The sequence below is a fragment of the Antechinus flavipes genome, chromosome 1, assembly GCF_016432865.1.
Source record: "Antechinus flavipes isolate AdamAnt ecotype Samford, QLD, Australia chromosome 1, AdamAnt_v2, whole genome shotgun sequence".
NCBI classification, from domain to species: domain Eukaryota; kingdom Metazoa; phylum Chordata; class Mammalia; order Dasyuromorphia; family Dasyuridae; genus Antechinus; species Antechinus flavipes.
The window spans coordinates 188,963,071-188,986,029 of record NC_067398.1 but is presented as its reverse complement, the minus strand read 5'-3'; the positions used below and the strand labels follow the sequence as shown (position 1 = coordinate 188,986,029).

General features: G+C 35.6%; 1 protein-coding gene across 3 annotated transcripts in view; it reads left to right on the top strand.

Annotated features, from left to right (window-relative positions):
- The first annotated feature begins 5,505 nt into the window (after nucleotides 1–5,505).
- The window catches only part of CHD1 (chromodomain helicase DNA binding protein 1), a 114,828-nt gene continuing 97,374 nt past the window's right edge, over nucleotides 5,506–22,959 (top strand). For 2 of the 3 annotated variants that reach the window (XR_007953244.1, XM_051994196.1), the window contains exons 1-2: nucleotides 6,215–8,261; nucleotides 10,610–10,789. Coding sequence is in view for 2 of the 3 variants with exons in the window: in XM_051994196.1 (XP_051850156.1) it covers nucleotides 10,737–10,789 (53 nt within the window). In the remaining variant the exon portion in view is untranslated. Of the gene's footprint in view, nucleotides 8,262–10,609; nucleotides 10,790–22,959 lie in introns of all 3 variants that reach the window. The other variant, XM_051994187.1, reaches the window with a different exon arrangement.

Sequence of the window (22,959 nt, the reverse complement as noted above, 5' to 3'; positions counted from 1 at the left end):
ATATGCTAAATTTCTTCTTCATAATATGCTTCAAATACTTAAAACAACTACTATATCTTCCTTGAATCTTTTCTCCAGGATAAACATCTTCAGATATTCCAACCAATTCTCAATGGCATGAATTTCAACCATTTCTTCATTCTGGTTGTCTTCCTCAGGATCTTCTATAATTTAGCAATCTCCTTTTTAATCTGTGGCACTCAAAGAGTTGAAAACAATCCTCTAGCTTTCATCTGACTAAACAGAATATCAAAAGATTCTCATCTCTTTATTCCTGGAAGCTCTATTTCTCCAACTGTAATACAAGGTTACAATCTTCTTGGCTAACACATCAAGCTCACAGTCCACTAAAACGCCTAGACTTGTTTAAACTACTGATGTCTCCCCTATCTAGTACCCACGAAGTGCATTTTCTAAATGTAACTGTAATAATGGTTTATGTTTTACCCAATTTCATCTTATCAGATTCAGCCTAAAAATCTATGAAGATTGTTTTGCATCTTATCTATGTGTTAATAATCCATTGCAAATTTGATAAGCAAACCATTTATATCTTTATCCATCCAAGTTACTGAGGAAAATGTTAAATGGCAAAGGACCAAGCATTGATCTTTGTAGAATTCCACTGGAGACTTCTTTTCATCATGAATAGAACAATTAATGCTATGAGTTTGGTCATTCAATGACTACTGAAACCAGCTAATTGTATGTACTTCATCTTTTCCAAAAGACTGAAATGAGATACTTTTATCAAAAATTTGTCTAAAATCTTGGCAAAACAGATTTAAAGCATACCCCCAACCTAACAGTTTGGTGTTACCCTGTCAAAAAAAATGTTAACATGGCATTACTTATCCTTGATGCAGCCATACTGGCTTTTAGTGATATACTTTCTAATCTCTTTACCTGCATGTTCTAGATATTGGCCAAGAAACAATTCTTTGAATATACTGTCCAGAAGCCATTCTCTTTATTCTACTCTATTAAAATCTTAATCTATTCTCTTAAAAAAATGGATATTTGTCCCTTTCTAATCCAGTTGTTCCTCTCTTGTTCTCCATCTTTTAAATGCTGTTGATAGTGGTTCTGCAATTATACCTATAGATTGAATTAAGAGTTTTGAATCCAGCCCCCTTTATACAAGAAAAAACTAATGTAGGATCCAGTCCTTCCGGGCTAGATGATTTTAATTAAAGAGTAGCTAAATGCTTTATCTATCCTTTTATATGTACTGAATACTCTTTACTATTAGCAATTGTTTTTTTCTCTATTATTCCAAAGTCATTTTCCTTCAGAGAAAATAAGAGGAATTGAGCAGGTCTGTCTTCTTTTGATCATGCCGTTCCTTACCTTCATCCATCAACTGGTTTCCAACACAGCTAAAAAACTTTTTGATGTTGTCTTTAGCTATTCTCACTAGCTTCCGCTCATTCTAAGTATTAGCCCTCTTATCAATATTCTCGTAGATTATCACATTTTTGTGTTCTGGTTATCAGTCTTTGATTAGAAATTTTGTAAATATTTTTACAAAAAAAGTTAAAAAAAAAAAACACCCAAATTCTGTTGTTTTCTGTGTCAAAGTAGTCTATTATGACAACTTCCTTGTTTTCCCCCTTCATTAGCAATCTCTATAATTTTCAAGGGCTGACCTGAACTCATATTCTTTACTTCAAAGTTGTTCTAGTCACACCATGTTGTATTTTACCTCTAAAAGATATTTACAAAATATATGATAAGGCTTAGATTACTCATATAGCAAGTGACAGGCAACAGATGAACATCCCTAGAACTGTACCAAGGCATTAAGCCATGATCTAAGATTTCTAGTGCACTGAGTTGGTCATATGAGGCAAAAAAAAAAAAAAAAAAAAAAAAAAATTGGACATGTTATATGTCCAATTTTTTAAAACCATAGGATAACTGAAAAGAACTTATACTGGGAGGGAGGGGAGGGAGAGGAGAAGCTTCTGTATAGAATGTTCTTTTTTTTGTTTTCCCAACCCAGTGTTGATCTAAGAAAGAAGGCTTTTCCAAATGTAAACTTTAAAAACTCATCCACTAAATTCAGCATTTTTGCTCTCTTGTCCCCTTTCTTTCTCCTACAAAGACTGTTACTTCCTATCCAATGACCTATAAAGTCATATTAATGTTTATGTCTTTAATCTTGGGAGGTAGGAAATGAAAAATGCATTACTTTTCCCACTTAAATTGGACGATTAATACTGCCAAGCCTCTAAATGATTTAGAATATTTACAATATGTCTGGCAGTTTACAAACCACTGCTGCTTGGCATACCCATGGTTTCCTAGTAACTAATTTTAATATGAAATTCGTTGCAAGTCATCTTGAATACTGTTTTACTTTCTTAATTCTTCAAAATTTGCACAGAGGAACCTGTTACAATAAGCAGATGTGATTTTAGGCAAAAATTGAAGTGTTTCTCTTAAGCTCTATTAACTTCCCACTTTAGCAGATTCTTTCTCTCACCTCCTTAAGATTAGTCTGCTGACTCCCATTCCTCAAGAACAGAGGTAAGGTCTTCTCCCCAAGAACTGTATTAGCTCTACACATCTCTCCACTCTTTTATGAAGTTAAAAGGAAGTTATGTCATTCAAAAGCAAAGTGATTAGTTAGTTGCTAAGTTTAAAAGACTCAAATTAACTATTTGATTGGTAATTGTTACACTTTTCTTTACATTTATAAAGGAGACAACAGACCTTTTCCCACTTCAAAGACATTATTGAAGACATTATGAAAAGGAGGATGACCTGGCTACACAATAAGAATGAAAGGCAAAAAATAATCCACATATTAGTTTTATAGTTGAGTTGTTGTTGAGTACAGTATTTCTATAGAAAATTTACATGGGAAATGGGATGATGAATGGCATTATAAGGTATAGAAGGAGAACTTCAATCTGTATTCCAGCTATCAGGGAACTCATCAAAACACTAATATCTTTATCTCAGAATGGCTTATTAACAAAATTTTAAATTGGCATAGTAGATTTATAAAGTTAATGTTTTAGCATCTCCTAGATAACACTAAAATAATGTATTATAGCTATAAATAAGCCCCTTCCACAAATATTAAAAATCTATAAAAATGATTGTTAGGACTTTCCCCCCCCTATTTAATTTTGATGTAATTTTATGTTTCACTGAAGTGTTTTTTATTTGAGATTTCTAATAGTAAAGTTAATTTGATCCAAAAGGCATTAAGTCATGTTCTTCTAACCTAATGTTTATTGTATTTAGTATTGGAAGTTTATATAGGATTGAATTTGATGCAATATGAACTTCTTTTGGATGTTACTCAATTAAGAGCGGTACAAAACACAGGTTCATCCATTTCAATGTCCCTTGGAATGAATCCTGAGGATGGTTAACAGGGGACTCAAGTATTTATTTCCCAATGTTATTTCCTGTGGATAGATACTCTTTTGGAAATCAGTATTTTTCCATAAATATAAAAATATTCATTCGCATCAAATTTTCAAGGAAAAATGTTACCTATCTTCATCAAATAATTTATTATCAGATTTATCTTAGGAAAGGATAACATTCCCCAAAAATAAAACTGACAAATTTGTGTGGATTCAAATATAAGAAAACCAATCCCACTAGATTTCATCCATTGACGTGAGTATGCTTAATTTTAATTAAAACTAATCAAGGAGTACAAAAACAAGCTGGGTTACTTAGGGAAAGTGAAGTACAGAATTAAAATAATTGTCTAGACAATTAAGGATGAAAACACTTTTGCATTAATGTTTTGGCTGTTAAAAGACTAAAGTGTTATTGTTCCAATTTTCTACTTACCTTGAATTTGTAGACAGAGCTTCCCATATATCTTGTGTGTACTTCGTTATTTACATTTGATTTTCCCTATTTAGAATGTATATTCCTAAGGACAGCTTTAGTTTTTCTAGAATCCCTAGCATTTCTTATAGGGCCTTGGATCACAGTAAATGCACATAGTAAAATGCTAGTTGACAAACTGAATGCCTTTTTGCAAGTCTTAGCAATTAAAGTACTAAGATGGCAACCGTGATCTTAAATGGGGAGTTTATTGGACAAGTCATAACTTGGGAAAGATCTCATCTTTACAAAATACAACAGGCAATCTATTTAACTCAACTTACAATTGGCTGAATTATCACATCCGAAACAATGTAAAAAGCTTAATTTTTCTTTTTTTAAAAAAATGTACCTAAAAGCTATCCAAATGCTCATTTTCAGTCATTTATAATCTGAATTTGGCATCATACAGTTACATTTTATGGACAACATTAATGTGTTGTTTTTGCAACTTAAGTATCTTTACTAAGAGTATTTTTGTTGTTATAGCTATTGTTCTATATTACGTAAATTTCCAGCAATGTAAATTAAAGGTCAGTAAAGAAAAAAGGGTCCTTGCTTCTCTTGCTTGGTGAAACCACAGTGCATTGTTGTTGCTTTTTTTTTTTTTAATTAAGTAGTCACTTGAAGGAACATAACCTAAAACTTATGATCTCACTAATCTTTACAACTTCTCTTTTAAAATGACTAGATATACTCCCTTTTCATAGTTGGGGCTAAGGGAGAAAATGGTGAGTGCAAAGTCACACAGCAAGTTGCTAGCAGGGAGATTTTGAATTCATGTGTGTCTTTCCATCCAATGTTTCTTTTCCTCTTCCACTACTTTAGTCTAAACTGCTGGAATTTTTTTCCTCCCTAAAATTAAACCAAAGTTGCCTTCTGATAAATTCTAATATTAAATTCTCTTCTACATCTTCTCTCTGGAGCTTAGGAGAACATATCTAATCACTTTCCACAAAGAAACTCTTAAATAATTGAAGACAGTGATCATGTTCCCCTTAATATTTCTTTTTTCCAGGCTAAACATTTTCATGATATTCAGCTGTTCTTGTAAGAAATGGTTTCAAATCCCTTCACCCATTCTAGATACCTACCAGCTTATAAAAGTCCTTCAGAAAATGTGGCACTAAGAACCAGACATTGTAGTCCAGATATGGCCTAACAAAGGCAAGAATACAGTATATTAATTACTTTTTATTCCTTAAACTGCATTTATAAAAACACATTAGATATCATTTTGTTATATTATTTGGATAATGTAGATATAATTTAAGTTATTCAAAAAAACCTCACATCTTTTTCACATGAACTCTTACCCATCTTCTCCCTTCTCATCCTGAGTCAATTGATTTTCTGGATCAAAACAGAGGGCTTTTTTTTTTTTTTAATATTAAATTTTGTTTAATAGATTGGATCTCTCATAGAACTTTTGTCAAGATATTTTGGGATCTCAGTTCTGTCACCCAAATAATTAACTATCCCTCCTAGTTTTATGTTTCACCAACAGCATGTCATCTTTGCCTTTATCCAAATCACTGATAAAAAATATAACACTTAACAGGCAAAGGACGGATCCTAGAGGCACTTCACTAGAGACACCCATTCAATTAATAAATATTTATTAAACACCTACAAATTTTTTAAAAATATGCTAGGTACTGGGAAAACAAAGGCAAAATAAATCCTGTGTAAATTCTTATAATCTACATAATCTACATCCCTTAAGAAGATTTTTTTCCTAAAACTAAAACATGTATGAGTCAAGTTAAATTGGGGGGGGAGGAAGGAGAGATCTCAGTAGGAGTTTGGAAAGCAGTTAGGGATTCTAAAAGACAGAGATAAGATATATTCCAGGCATTTAAAACCCTTGGCAACCTGATTGCTTCTATCTTTCTAGTGTTGTTATACTTTATTCCCCTCCATGCACTGTATGGATCAAGCTATCCTGGCCAACTTGTTTGTACATAGTTGCTTGCATGCTATTTTGCCCATTAGATTGTAAATTCCTTGAAAAGAGACTTCCTCTTTCCATTTTCTGTAGCCCCAGTACTTGGCAATGTCTGCAAACAGTAAGTTCTTAATAAATGTTTGCATTCACTGATTTCCTAGCAGACACTTCTTTTCTGGCTTTGAATTAGTGGTCCACTATTACTGGTAAACTCTTCCTCTTAGCCTGTCTGACTTCCTTTCAATATGCATCTCAAACTTTTGAGAGGGGGTATTTCCCAATCACTCCTGCTCAGAATACCTTCTAAGATGTACTTTTCATATAATCTTTTTATGTGCAGTTATTTATCTACTAACTCACTTATTAGGATGTGAACTCTCTGGAAGAGGATTTTTTTTATTTTAAAAATGTTTATTGATTGAGTCTTAAATGTAAAGAAAATTATCAAGGGTTGAGAAGACTTTGGAAACATTAATAATCATTATTTGGATCTGGTCAAACAACCAAATATGAATTTACTTAAATACACTGGATCATGAGAGACTATGACAAATATCTTAATGAAATTCACTTACACCATGTATTATGAAATTAATCTGCAGTTGAAAATAAAACTTTTTCCAGAAATCTTTTAACTTGTAGAAGGAAAACACAATTCAGCTAACATGATAACAAAGTATTTGAAATATGTAGGTCTTGGGAAAAGAATCAAGTAAAAGGGCACATAATGTAAAATTAGACAGTTACCAACCTATGGGGGCGGGGGGAGGGGAGATATCTAATAGTTTAACTCATTCCCCCTTTACCAAATGTAACAATATTTATAAGCTAATTCAATGGATCAGGATAAGAGAAAATTAAGTAGCAAAAAAATGGTGCGGTTCAAGACTAATGACGGGAGTTGACAATTATAAATCTTAACTAATGACTTTGGGAAAATCAACGAGAATTTATTAAGTGCCTATTAGGTGCTTTTCAATATTACGCATATCGATTGATGTGATTAAGGGTAAGGGATACAAAGAAAGGCACCACTACCACCACCCACCACCCGCCCCAGCCCAAAAAAAACGCCTTTCAACAATAAACACATTCAAACAAAAAACTAAGCTTCTGAAAAGCAGTAAGGAGCTAGTTGGAAAAGCAAAGGGAGATAAGTTACTGTTTTACTTGGTGAGAAAAGGTGTAACCAAGGACTGATGTTGCAATCAATGGAAAGAAATAAAACTCAAGCTCTGACACTTAAAGCAGCGGTTACAAAGTCCCTTTAAGTTACAGTGGCTATGCAGTAACTACGCAGCGCGAAAAGGGAACCCCATGAAGAACCAGGCTCCACCTCCAGCAAAGAAACAAGACGCCCCACCTCGATCCCCACATACCCCCCCGCCCCGATCCCCAAACCAGGCCCACATGAAACAAGTGCAAACCCCAAACTAGGTCTTCTAAACAGGCTGTTGCCCAAGTTGGGGATGGGAGGAAGGGCGGCGAGTTGCCCAACATCGAGGTTTCCGGGCCACCAATACTAGGAGCCAACCCGGCCCCTCAGACTACCGGCGCTCGCGACTTCTCGGAGAGCGTAGGAAGCACGAGCCCGGGGCGCCGGCGCAGCTCCTCGGAGCTCCCCTCTGGCCCTTCAGCGGACGGCGGCCGCACAGACGTGGCCGCGCAGCTTCCGCGTCCAGGTCACAGGCGCCGCACGAGCTTCCGTCTCTTAGAATCCCCGTCGAGACCGAGACCGAGGCCGCGTAAGTGGCGGGGGCAGAAGAGGTCGCTAGTCTAAGCGGCCCCAATCTAGGCGCACGGAGAATCGCCACCGACCCCGCCCCCCTCCCCACCGCGCGCATACTCCGGGGTCCCGACGTGCGCGAGTCCGCTCACTACCCGGAGAGGGGAGGGGGCGGATAGGACTCGACGTCGCGCGGGAGGAGGCGACGCGGTGATCGAGGCGGAGCCGGAGGAGGAGTAACAGGAGGAGCAAGAGGAGGAGGTGGAGGAGGAGTGAGAGGAGGAGGAGGTGGTTTCTCTTGGCGTCATGGCGGCTGCCGGGAGGCGATAAGCGGCGGGAGCGGGAGCGCGCGCGCTCGCGGACGGCTCGTTACTTCTCTCTCCTCTCCTCTCTCTCTGTTTGTGTTTCAATAATGAATTGATTGTTGTAGCCACAACTGAGAATCGCCAGTTCGTGCCACGGGCCAGCGTTTCCCCTCCCCACCTCGCCCTCCTCCCCCTTTTCCCTCCCTTTCCGTACACACGCGCGCACACACATAGACACACATACTCACGCTCACACACATACGCTCACACACACAGACACGCGCGCACGCGCGCGCACATACACACAGACACTACCCGGACGACCGGGACTTGAGTCTCTTCACAGCGGCCGCAGCGCGGCCCGGGCTCCGGGAGGAGATCAGCAGAGTCCCTCCGCCGGCCGGGGACACCCTTTCCACAGGTAAAGAAGGGGAACCAGTCGCGGCGGGGCTTGGGGGCGGCGGGGACCGCGACTGGGGAAGAGGGGGGAGGGAGGCCCTGCCCGGCCGGAGGCGGCTTCTCCGTGATGGCCGAGTGCAGCGGCCCAGCGGCCCTTGGGCGGACGGGATGGGGGAGGGAAAGCGGGCTGGTCGGCCAGCAGAGGCCCGGGGCTGTGCGGCCCAGCGGAAGAGATCGAGCCGGAGCTGGAAAGGGGGTTATCGGGAGGCGGCGCGTGGGATAGGGAAGTGTGTATGTGTGTGCGCGCGTGTGCGTGTGTGTGTGTGCGTGCGTGCGGAGAGGGGGTCGCCAGGGAGGGAGAGCGGGGAATGTTTCCCCCTCTCTTGCGGAGTCGCCATCGCTTAGGCCTCCCCGGTGCGGTACCTCTGAAAGAGCGAGGAGGAAAGTGGAGAGAGGAGCCAGCACTTTCTAGCTGCCAGCCCCGCAGCATCCAGCACGTGGGGAGCTGCGGAGGGCGGGAGAGGGGGGGGGATGTGCGGCGGGCGGGGCCCCAAGTGCGGGAGTAGGCTCTTAAGGACTGGGATGGAAGTGATGCAGGAAAAAGGGGCACCTCGGGGAAGTTTGAGGCGGGAAAGGAGCGAATCTAGGGAGGTGCAGGGCAACAGTTCCACAGTATTATTAGGCTGGGGGAGGAGGGAGGAAAACTCCGCTAAAGGATGAGGAGGGTTGATGGAACACTGGATGAGAAGAACTGTAGGTGAGTAGGAGGGGTGGGAGTCCAAGAACCCGTTTTGTAAAATTCAAGAGTAAAGCAGTTGTGGAAGATCCTAAGGGAGAATCTTGGATGAAGCTAATGAAAAGCAGAAGACGGTGATGGGTCGTAGGAGCTTCTGTAAGGGGAGGTCCTTGACAGAAGGACTCCTTAAGTATAGGACTTAATTCTGAGTAAAGGGAGAGGATGTGAGAGAAGTAATGAGGTTGAAGGATATGGCATAATAGAGAGCTGTGCTGAATAGAAGGGACGAACGAAGAAAAGTTATAAAGATATGTGGAGAGAGTTTAGAAGAGGATTTAGCATATTAAGATTTAGGGTAGAAGTAGAATTAATACAGGTTGACCCAAAAGTCTTAGTTAAATTTTCAGCTTTTAAACTTCATTAAGACTTTTGGGATACCCTTTTTCACATCAGGAAGAAATGCTGGTGAGACTAATGATCCATAAAGAACGAACAGCCCTTGCATAGAAGGATCCAGGTAGTTATAGAGTTAGTCCCTATCTTTCTGTAGGATTCGGTTTCCATTAGCTAATATTTTTTCATTCCGTTTTTGTGAAAAGAAATAATCTTTGAAGTGGATTGTCTCTGAGCTGAGCTTACAACAGTTCTACTCTCAGCAGGCTGTCTTGTTACTTTTTGGCTGAGGAAGGATCTGCTGTCTCCGCCTCTGCTGCTTCCTTTCGGTTCCCTGCTAGAGATCTCCTTTGTTTATTCATTGATGGCTTGTAGGTGACTCTTATGTTTTGTGCTGGGATCTTGTCTAAGAGGAGGTGGAGCTACTATGGTGTTTTAACCCTCATACTAGAGATTCAAAATTAGTGTCTTGGAATCAGCATCTTTCTAAATTGGACAAAATAAGAATTTAAAGTATATTTCCTTCATATTAATAACTTTATATTGGATTGATTCCTACCCACCCCCCTTTTCAGTAAACACTATAATTCTACTTTTCTGTTTTGGAAATTTGTTTCTTTTAGTATTTGAAATAGTTGCCTTTATTTTTATTTTTTTTTTTTTTTGATCTGGACCTGAGATTTCATAGGTGAACTGAATTTATAAAGTTTGGAAGTACAGTTTTCTCCACCCACTATAAATTGGTTATTCTAAGAAAGTTGCCTAGGGAAGAGATTAAGGGACTGGTCCCTCCTAATCATCATCTTGAACCCATATCTTCATGCTTTAAGGCCTGCTCTCTCTTCACTCTACATACAGCCAGGCTTTTGGATTTCATTTTAGTCATGAAATGTTTTATTATGTAAAACTTTTTTATGCTTTATTAATCTTTACAATTGGACTAATTTTTGTGAATTGAATTCAGATTGCTGCTAAAAATTCATCAAATTTTTTCAGCATTTCTGACAGGGATATTATATATCAGTATTGCATTTTGTCAGTGAATATCAGTAGACTGATGAACTACTGTGCAATATGAAACATTTCAGCCCCTTTTAAAGCACTTTCTAATACCTTTTTAAAACAATCTCATTATCATATATCTAGGCAAATCCAAGACAGATTTTATGTGCCTAATTTGTGTGATTTCTATAGGAACTTTAAGTCTTAATAAAAAAATATATATATATTGATTGTTCTAGGTAATTTGAAAAGGATCCGAAATAACTTGTGACCATTTGGAAAGAAGCAAAGAGCCGTCTGAAGTAAATAATCTAGCTTGTAAACCGGGAGGATTTATATTTTATTTTAAACTTCTGAATATTTACAATGAATGGACACAGCGATGAAGAAAGTGTTAGAAACAGTAGTGGAGAATCAAGGTAAGCATTTAAAAAATTTTTTTATGAGAAGACTATAGAAAATATTGTCTTTCGCCAAATTTCTTTGCAAGTGATGAAAACAATTTAATTGCTTCCTTATAGGAGAAGCTTTCAGACTTTTGGTTTCTTTGAGCCATTAATTTTGTCACTTTCCTTTATTTGAGTAGCTGCAGAAAAATTGTATATATTTTGAGTTTTGTCCCATTCTGTTACATGGATGAGCAAAGAATAAAATTCTATAAAGGTTTCACATCATTTATTTTTATCATTCAAAATTTGCTAATGTAGTAAAGAGAAAGTTAGTTTTATGATAGTTTTGACTCAGTTGTAGACTCCTTTGGTAATTTCATCCCTTCCTATGCTTTCATTAATCATCTCAATGTAGCTAACTTCCAAATCTATATTCATCCCTAGCACTTTCCTAGAACTTCAGTTACATGTTTCCATGTATCTGCTGGACATTTTCACTGGCACCTGAAATTCCAACATCTTAATAACTTAGTCATTAATTCTTCTTTTCCCCCTTTACCCTACTCCCCACCTATAAACCTGGCCTCATAACTTTTCTGTAGATAATTCCATCATCTTTCACTTAGGCTTGAAACTTCAGACTCATATTTTATCCTTTCTTAATTCTTACTTCCCCCAAATGCAGCCATTTACCAAATTCTGCCACTTGTAACAGTGAAATAGCTTTTCTTGTCTGAAACACCTTGTTTCAAGTTTTCATCACCAGTTTGCCTAGATTATTTTATAGTTCTCCTAACTTTTCCTGCCTACATTTTGTCTCTTTAATCCATCTTTCATTTCTAATCACCTAGGCCCTCCCTCATGAATTACTTGAATCCTTTTTGGTCACCCTTTATTGTGTCTATTCATTTCCTTAACTCTGTAGATCCTTATTGCCTACCAAGTACAATTTATATTTCATACTTTGATACTTGGGTGAAAGCTTGGGGTCTTATGGAGGGAACCAGTTTTTGGAAAGTCTAGTTTTTGTGTTTTGTTACCCTGGGCTAGTCACTTTACCTCTAAGTGCCCCAGGCCATGCATGCTCTTAAGACTTTCAGTTTCTGAACAGTTGATGTTCTGCATTCCACATTCCTAAAGGAAATCTTCTGTTCTGAAGTTCTCTATTCTTATGAAATCATTAGCTTAAGACCAAAAGCAAAACAACACAAAAACCTAAAAAAAACAACCTTTGACACTTAGATCCTTTCATTATTTAGCTCCTACTACCTTTAAAAATTTACTTGACTATGTTAAATTACTGCCCTACACACACACACACACACACACACACACACACACACACACAGTGTGAACACAAAGGCATTTCCACAATTTCCTACTATATTTTCAATCTTGTCTTGTCTCATATATATTAGTTTACACCTACTCTTTATCTTTATATCATTTGAACCAAACTGGATCATTAATTGTTTCTATTTCTCATTCTGCCTACTCTGCTTTCAGTGCTTTTTTACCTTTTGTCCCAGCTGTTGTTAATGCTTGAATTCACTATAGCAATCTTGTTAAAATCTCCTTTAAATTTAAATCATTCTTTAAACTCAGCTAAGATGAAACTTTCTTAAATCTTTTATTTCTCCAGTTGAAAGTGAACTTTTTATCAAAATTCATGCCTTTTTTCATCCTTACGTGCACACTTTATGCTTGTATCACTTGTTATTTCTCTATATATCTAAATATATCTTACCTGTCTTATTTCATCCTTATAGTCTTATAATTTCATCTTTGTATTATTTCATCTTGTATTAGCACCGGATTTTTTGTCTTTGTTTTTAATGTTTAAATGTTTATTATAAAGAATAAATCTGCTCTCATTTTGTCACACCATTGATGAAAATGCCTAGTGATAGCCTCTTTTTGAATCTGATAACATTTTTATTACAAATAGTGTAACCAATAAAAGAAAAAAATATGCAGTATCTATGTTTTCTTCTGATACTTTGTGATTCAAAATTTTATTGCGGAAGTGTTATGGCCTTCCCATTTTTTGAAAGCCTAAGGCTTTTCTTTGACAAATAAGTGAATGTACTAGTTATGAGTTTTTTTCATATGTGTATTTAAACTGAAGATGATCAGTTGGTGCCTATCTCACCAAATAAGACATGTAGGTTTTTATGCAAGCCTTTTTTTTTTTTAAAGAAATTATTATCTACCATACCATAAGTTATATACATGCATACACACACACACACACACACACACACACACACACACACACACACACATATATGCATATATATATACACACACAAAAAAAAAAACACTTTAAATCCTTTGCACAAGGATGTTAGCATGCAGAGTGGATTTTTTGTTTGTTTTTTTTTTTTTTGCTATAAGCGCTAAAAATTGCCATTCTTATCTTGTCAGAGCACAAGTAAAATATGTTTTACCAATTTCCTGTGACCATGGTAAAAGATGATAGTTCTAAAAATCTTCCATGTTCCTCTCTCTGATTTTATATTTTACTTTGTATACTTCAAGGACCTGTAATTTAATTGGTGCGGGGCCCATTTCACTGACACAAAATTAAACTTTCTTTTTAACTCAGAAAATGGATTGAAGAACTAATTTATCATTAGGCTACTAAGCTGATGCTAAGCTTCTCTGAACTTAAATAGGATGATCCTCAGACAATATATCTACATTACCTAACCACTAAACTTCTAGTATATTCATTGATGAAAATTAGAAAAAAAAAAAAATAGAAGGAACTTTATTCAATCATAACTCCTTCAGATTTTTAGATTGGTTAAAATTATATTGCAGTTGATTGTGTCATGAGTTTTAAAAATTGGTTGCAACAAATGAAAATCACTTGTCTGTAGAGGATAGAAAAATAATAGATATCTTTACCCAATGTGTACTTGTGGTGTTGGAGAAACAGGAAAGGCAAGGATCAGGGAAATAGTGGGCAGTCATAAAAATAAATGTCTAAAAGAGTATATAGGTTAGGGGGGAAAAATAATATAAATCTATTTTGTGTGTCATTCAGCAAACGACAAAAAAACAAAAAATCCCTCTTCTCTCCTTCATATATGTGAGAAAACATGTTGTTGTGCTAAGGATAATAAAGTAGGAGTTAGGATAACTGTATACTAGTTCCAGTTCTGTTATATTCTAGTTTGAATAAACTACTTAACATTTCTGGGCCTTAGTTTCTTAATCTAAAAAATTTGTGGTTTGGATGAAATGATCTCTAAATTGCAAGTTTTTGTTTAGTATTTTATATTTATGGTACTTTGGAGTCATATTATTGCAAAAATGGAAATTAATTCTAACTGCTAATACTTTGTAATCTAATCTAAGTAGGATTTACATCTGATTATTTATAAATATAAAAAAATTCTGAAATATTTTAAAGTAAATTTAGAAAATTTGTTATGAAAAATTCTCACAATTGAGTTAAAATTTTTGTTTGTCGAGAGGTTTCTACCTAAGAACATAATGAATTTTTTTCAAGCTTTAAAACAAAAAGCCAGTTTGTCTTTTACATTTCTTCTTCTCCTTTGCCTTTTTGAAGATTTTTTTTTCTTGAAATAAATAATATTTTGAAAATCAAATCTTAATCCTTGACATTTTATTATTGTTAATTATCTATTTCAGAGAAATCTAAATTTTGGTTTTTAGCTGTTATTTCCCATAGAAATGTTCTGGCAGTAGTTGTATACCTTAGAACACCACACTCTTTAAGAATCAAATGTGTCATGAATACATAGAGTAATCAAGAGATACATAAATGGTGAAAATAATTTGTAACATAATTGTCTGGATGGCATAAGCAGCACAGATGATATAAAGCAGTGATAGCAAATTCAGAAACAGGTGCCACTAAACCTGTTTTTAGAAAATCATATAGAAGCCTCTATTTGGAAAAATCTTATATCAACATTATATTCTATTGTATTTTTATTTATTTTGTTAAATATTTGCCAATTTCATTTAGTCTGGTTAAGGCCATGCTGGGGAATGTTACAGGTTCATATGTTTGATACCTCTGGTGTAAAGGGTATCATCAAGGAAATGTATGAGTGGAAAAGCAGGATGGCTTTTAAGAAGAGGGATTAACAGATGGACATCGAGAGTGCTCCACTGGTACACATAAATTGTAGAACAATCCAGGGAGAATCCTCTGGCACCTTAAATTTATCTTCTGAGAAATATCTAGAGAAATAACACAGAATAAGAAAAGATACTACATTGATGCTAGTGTAGACCCACATTTATGTGATCATCAACCCATTGAGTAGTGATGATTTTTAAGTTTGATTGTAGTTCTATTCAAGAATCACTTAATTGAATACCAAGTCCTGTACTAATTTGGGGAGATATAAAAACAATAAATAAAAGTCTCTTCCCTTAAGGAGCATAGGAGATAAATTTGAGTAGGGTTAGAACATTAACAACTGATATTCAAAAAAGTTCTTGTGGAGTAAATAGCATTTGAACTGAGATTGAAGCAAAATAAAAATCGTTAGAGGTAGAGATGAAGGACAAAAAAAAAAGTCACGTTAGATATGGTGGGCAACTTGTACAACCACAAAGATAAGGAATATATCAAGTATGGAAACAACTAGTAGTAGAGTTCAGGAGTCTGGTAGCATGTGGGAAAGGGAAAGATAGGTGACTCTGAAGTGTCTTTACCTGAACACTTATAATCTTGTCCTTTTAATTATAACGACCTTCCTGCTTGTATCCAATCCAATTTTTGATTATTTATGTTTTAATGAACATTTGATGTAATAGATAAATATATAAACTCTCTGCAAATTTTATTTCAGCTAGCAATTTTACTCTTCCAGTTTTGTTTTGTTTTTTTGAGGTAGGATTGTATAGTGGGTGGAGAACCTGTCTTGGCTGTCTTGAAGCCAAAAAGAAGATATCATTTCAAGTTCTTCCAAATTTTGCACATAATGGTTGTGTGCTTCTAGTTAAACATTGCCAAGGCCACTTTTTTTTTCTGGAGTAAATTTTTATTGATGTTTTTGTTTTGATTTCACCTAAGTTTCCTTATGTATTCTTTTCTTCCTCCCTTGAAAATTTTAAAGGGGATGGAGTGGGAAAGCATTTCAGCAAAAAAGGAAAAACAAAACACATCTAGAATCTGACATTCTTTGTAGTGTTTCATATTCAGAGTATCCCACCTCTGAAAGTAAGCACAGGGGAAGGTCCCCATTTATCTTTCTCCTAGTAACAATATCAACAATACCAATACCAATAACAACATTCATATGATGTTTTAATTAAGGTTTCAGAAATACTTTACAAATATTATCTCATTTTATCTTCCAGTAATCCTGTAAGTTGGTGCTATTATTATCCCCACAATAGCAACTAAAGAAACTGAAGCAGTATAGTGATGTAGTCAGGTTTACTTTGTGTCTAAGGTTGAATTTGAACTTTGATCTTCCTGATTTCAAATACATCACTATTCTGTTTGCTAAGCTGCCTTTGGGGTACACCTTGGTCTTTATCACAGCATTCAGTTTCACTTATTTTACTTGTTATTTTCATTGTTTTAGATTTCACTTTCATGGTTTTTTCTTTACTTCCCTTTTCATCATTCTCATTATAATTTCTATCTTAATCATTTCTTTCCTCCACAGCAATCAGGGTTAAGTGGCTTGCCCAGGGTCATACACGTAGTAATATGTTAAATGTCTGAGGCTGGATTTGAATTCAAATCCTCCTGACTTCAGGGCAAGTACTCTATGCCTTCTGTCATCTAGCTGCCCCATTCTTATTCATTCTTAAGTGGTGTGTGGAAATATCGATTGGATTCCTAATTTTCTACCAAAGAATAATAAGACATGATCACAGAATGCATCTTCTTTCTTAAAAGAAGGCATTGTTGTACCTCAGTAGAGAATTTGATTTGAGTTTAACCACATTTCTAAATGAAAAAGGTGGTAATGGACCCCTACTTTAATAAGCACTTTCTATAAGAGAGAGTCAACAAACTGCAATTTGAATGATATTGATTACATTAAAAAGATTCTCCCCCTCCCCCAATTTTTAACTAGTTGTTTAGTTTTAAATCAGAGCAAAAAGAATTAGTTTTTTTATCTTTTATCTTTGGCTTTTTTCCGTGGCCTATTTACATGTATTACTGTCATGAAAATAGTCTGAGGCAAGAGGAACAAAAAGTTAAAAACTTTCTGACTAGGTTCACATGTTTCTGAAATTGTTTTGAGTTCTCTTAGGGCAAGGATTCTTTAACATTTTTGTGTCATCCTCTTTGACATTCAGGTAGAATATTTGGACTCCTTAGAATAATATTTAAGGAAATAAATTTCAGTTTGAAGTTAGTGAAAATAAATGTTTTTCCATTCAAATTAGACTCCAGACACTAGGTTAAGAACCACTACTTTAGGTACATATGTGTACACATACATACCTGTATTCTTCACACATAGAAAAATATGCACATCCCTAACCTAAAGTTGGACAGTTGTTTTTTTTTAATACCATGTATTCTAGAAGTAAGTTCTTTTATTGTGTCAGATGCTTTCATTTTTTCTGTCTCTAACATTAATATCTTCTAAAATCCTTCATTAATATTATATCTAGCTAAGAATTTGAGAAGGTAACATTTCAGAGATTTTTGTGAAGCAGTTTGTTGTCTTAGATGTCAAATAGTAATAGAGAATAATTAACTCTATCCTAAAGCATCTTTAAATATTTGTTGAAGGAAAACTATTATTTAAAATAAACCTAAATATTTGACTTGACTTTTTGTATCTGTTATCAAATTCCTTTTGCCCCCTTAATGCCATGTACATTTGTGATAATATTTGTACTTTTAAAATCCAGTTGTTGAAATTTTTGGTAGACACAATATAGAATTAGATTTTTTTCTTGAAAGTGTTGTCTTGGGTTTTGCATGGAGGGGCAAACCTGTTGACTAATGGGGGGAAGATGATGAAGAGAAAGTAGGTAGTGAAATGGATCACTTTGTTAGTACTGTGGTTGGTTGCTTACTACATTGAAATATATCTTCTGGGAAATGTGTGTCAGGATGCACCTGCAACAGTTTCAGCTCAACACAAGGTTGTATGTAACTGAAGAAGAGACTCCTAAAGACAGTTCTTTCACAGGACCATTTCACCACAATAGTTGCCAGCTGTGTTTATTAGTATATTACTTGCAACCAGACTTTTCAAGCTTGATTAGGGATATTCTCATTTTTAACCTCCCTGTAGTATGTTTTGATGCAGGAATAGATTGAAGAAGCAGAAAATTCATTACCTGTTTGGTTTTTGAATGATTAGTATGTATTTTACTCTAGAAGAATTTGTTGTGTATGCATAATTTGCTGTTCATTAGAAAGCTTGCTTAGCACATCAGGTGCATACCTTTTTTTTTCTTTTTTGAAATTGTGAGAGCTCCATTTTTATTAGTTTTAATTATTTTGGCCTTCTGAGGTAATTCTTACATCGCAGAAAGGAAATTGGTGACCTTGCTAATCCTCCACAAGTCAGCAACTTGTTTCAGCTTGTCTCTTGTGAATATTTTTTTTTTTTTTTTGTATCACAGTTTAATAGTGCTTCATACATAGACTCAGTATTGGTTGTGTTACAAAGATAAGATGTAGGTTTGATACTAAATGTTAGTTTTATTTATAGTCATTTCACATTACCTCAAAATTGTATCTGTTTATAAATAGTTTTTACAACTTGCTTATAATCTGTATGAGAATGTAGCTCCTTGAGAGCATGAACTGTCTTGCATTTTCAATTGTATCCCTATTATTTCGCATATAGCAAGTGCTTATTAAATGCTTTTTTATTCATTCATTCAAGTTTGTAGTTGACATTAAGAGAATTATAGTCTGTCAATTTGACATTTTAGTATGGCAGCAAATATTTCTGTCTGCTTTCTGGGGACTATTTTATATAAACCAAGAAATAATGAATACTCATTTCCTTAATACTTAATATATTAATGTCATGATACTTAACTGAGTTTTGACAATCTTTGTATCTCTCCCTACACAAAATTGATCACACTTGCTAAGCATTTATTTAGTGACTACTATAAATGTGGGATTGTTGGTATCAAGAGAAAAAGAAAGACATGCTCTATCATAGTTGATCATCACACAAACTTATTGTTCAGTGTACAGTGTATTCCTGATTATACTTATTCACTCAGCATCAGTTCGTGTAAATATTTTCAGGCCTTCCTAAAATTAGCTAGTTCATCATTTTTTATAGAACAATACTATTCCATTACTTTCATATACCATAATTTATTCAGCTATTCCCCAGTTTAGAGGGTCACAGATAGTGGGGGAACTCTGGGTGAGGTAGAAGATCCTCCAGCCCAATCAGGGAACCTATTAATGATGTCTGATTTGGCTCTCCATTCCCCTGGGGGCGTGACAATCTGTGTTGTACTTGAAGCAGAGATATTAATGTAGCAAGAAAACATCTGCACAACAATAGCAAGAGAACTTGAAATAAACGAATTCCATGTTGGACCATCCATGAGTTTCACCTCTTCACTCCTCATCTATAATCCAGGATTGAGGCTGGTACCAAAATCCTACAGTGAACAAGTCCAGACATGACACCAGTTGATGGGCATTTACTTATTTTCCAATTCTTTGCCACCACAAAAAGAGCTGCCACAAATCTTTTTGTGCATTGGGAGTTCTTTTCCCTTTTTTATGATTTCCTTGGGCTACAGACCCAACAGTATATTTGACTGTGTAGTTGAGTTTCCTACACTGCTATTGAATTCAATTACTTTTTATCCATTAGGAGGTTCTGTGAGTTCAACAGGCAATTGCTCAATCCTTTTTGAGGTTAGATTGTTTTTTCATTTTTGGTTTTGGTTTTGCTTTGGTTTGGTTTTTTGCCTTGGTTATTCCATTGCAGACTGCAGGGCTAAAGGTTAAAACTTAAGTCCCTCTCCTCTTCTTAGACTCAGAACCGCAGAGCTAAGTTTTTGGAATTTGTTCCTTCCTCTGTACTCAGCCTTACTTATAGCCTTAATCTTCTTCTCTAGAAGAACTCTGACCTGGAATTGGTTAATGGGCTACAGCTGACACCTGTTCCTATTCCCAGTTCTGGTGTTCCCTGAAATACCTATCTGCCCTGGTGATTTCATCACTAGTGGTTGGTCAGGCCTATATCATTCTTGGGTATTTGATTGCTTGTCACTGCTGCCTTCAAGGCTGCTACCACTACCTTTGCTGCTGTTTTGTGTTCTTGGCATCTCAACCCAGTAACTGAAGACTTCTCTCTTTTCCCAAGCTTCTCTGGGCTGGAAAAATGTCCCTGTGACTTTTTCTTGACTTTCCTATCAGAATGTGGTATAGCACATTTTTTAGGTTGTTGATGAGGCAGAAATGCTATCTTACTCCTCTTTCTTGACTCTACTTCTGTTTGGTCTTTAACAAGTGACTTTACCTCTTTAATCCCCAGTTCCTACATCTGTAAAATGATGACTTCTAAAGTCTCTTCTCTTAATTTCTGATTCTGATTCTGTTATTTGAATTCCATCTGATTTAAAATCATTTTTTAGTATTTTACTCTGAGAGCTATCATTTACTTTTTTGTATAATGTAAAAGAACATGTTTATTTTTAGCTAATAAATATGACACAGTATTTTGCTTTACCAAGTTTTTGATTTTGATTAATTACCAAGTAATTGATTTCTATTTAAAACATTATTAGGCCCAATTGTGAACAAAGCATAGTGTCTTCTAAACACTGAGGGAAATACAAGATTGAACGATGTCTCTGCTGTCAAGTTTATAATCATGTAAGTGGATTTGATCTAGAGTAGTACTTTTCATGTGGAAGTACTTAGCAGAATTCCTCATTCATAGTTGGACCTTAATAAATGTTTGTAGAATTGATGTTCTCTTTTACTCAAAATTAAACAGTGAGTCAGGTGCTTATATGTTGCTTAGATTATTATGTTATGCTTTGAGTAATATTACTCGCCAATATCTAGTGCTCTTTACATTATAGAGAAAACATTTCTTAATGTTAGAGATGGAGAGAAAAGACAGAATTTAGCATATTAAAAATCATAACTATAGTAAAAGATAACACCCGCTTTGGAATTTTAATGTAGCTTTATATATAGCAATTTATTTGGAATCTATACAATATTCAGCATCCTTTGTTATTGTTAGACATAGTAGTAAGTTACAAAGTTAAAAAATATTGACAGTCTAATATGTATAGGATATGTACATATTTGAATATAAAAACAAATGCATATTTTAAAATGTATTTGGATATACATACATGTATTTAGTTATTACATGAAGAGTTTAGTTAATATGTGCAGAGGAAAGATAATTTGGCAGATTACTGAAATATGAAGTTGCTGAGGAAGGAATTGTGGATCAGATGAGATTTTAATAAAGTTTTGAAGGCAAAGAAGAGTGTAGTTCAGAAATGGTGGAAGATTAGAATACTGTTAAATCAGAGAGTGAGGAATAGTTCCTTGCAAAGTCACAGATAACTAGCATTGATCTGCTATCCTTTTCTATTTCTTCTGGTCCCTAAAAGACACCCATCTCTCAAAACAAATCTTTTTGAGGCCTGTGTCATTTAGGATTCATTTGGCTTCAATCTTAAATCATCTGTATCCACTGCTTGGGAAAAGCCAGGAGTTTGTTTTGTTTCAGAGATGGGTCAGAAAATTGATCAGAAAACAGATAATAGAGGATTATTCCATTTATATTCAGTTAGATTACATTAGGAAGTGATTTTTGGCATGTTGGGGTAACATGGAACACTAATTACTTAAAACTTAAGCTTCTTGAACTTTTGGTTGAAGTTTTCTTTGGCTATGGCCTGAAAAAGGCCATAGTAGTATGGCCTTAGTAGTATGTTAGGTCTTAGTATGGTCAGGTGACATGAGAAACATAGTCTTGATAGTGTAGCATTGGTTTAAGGAAATGTCTAAGAATGGGATAATGATTAGCACAAGAATTGTTGGGGAAAAAACCCAAAAACTCCTTTTCAGTGTACTTCATTGACAATGATTGTTTAGCTCTCTTCTTTCTCAGACATACACTAATTATTCCTTAAGATATTTTTGTAATTCTGGTTAGTTGTAACCTTAAGCTCAATTGAATGAAAAGCTATCTTGAGAATATCTAAAACTCATTAATCTCAAAAATCATCTTATTAAATGAATCCATGTTCTTTTTATGTAGTTATTTCTTTCATTGATACACATCTGTATCATCTCATCCTGTGAGACTCCTGTCCATGCTTTCCAGTTGCTCTATAGATAATCCACTTAGGATTCTGGAGGTACACTTTTTATTCCTTTCTTTCCAGATTCTGAAGGTATACTTTTTAATTCCTTTCTTTTCTTTCAAATACTTCTTTTATTCCCTTCCTCTCTTTTACTATCCATCCTTTCTTTCCCCTTTCCTTCAATTCCCTTTCTTCCCTCTTTCTTCTCCTTCCTTTCTCCCTTTATTTTTCCCTCCCCTGTTCGTTTCAAAAAAAATTACATGTGAAATGAAACATTTCATTTCCTGAAATGTTTGCTCTATGAAACATTTCACAGGACCTTTTTATCTTTTACTGTATTACAGTTCACCTTTTCCAAGCATACATTTTCTGTATGGTATTTTAATTCATAGGTTAGTATTGCAAGTATGGTATAGCTATTTATTTCCACTTTATGTCATTTTCTCAGGGCCTTTTATTTAGGTCAGCTATAATCGTCATTGTTTTATAACTATATGGCTGTTTTGAAATTCTCAGACTTAACAGTGGGAGAACATATGTGTTCTTAAGAAGTGAGAGTGTGTGTGTCTGTGTGTGCACGTGTGTGCATGCATGCATTGGTGTCCTAATTTGGTACATCACTAATTCAATGGACTAACCTTCTAAGAATATATTATGATCTGAACAGTAGGAAACTTTGTAACCATTTAATTTTCCTGTATGATTTGTTAATCCAGTCTCTAATTTTAGGGGATAATTTCATTGGAAGAGGGCTTGTAGTGTCCTGGTTCTTTATTCATTCAGTGCATTTTCATCCAGAAATAGCGTTTGAGAGAACTCCTTAGCAATAAGGAATCCTCTTCTTTGGACCCTATCTAGGAAATCTTTCATGATAGTGGTGAACATCTTTGATAACCATAAATCTCTATTAT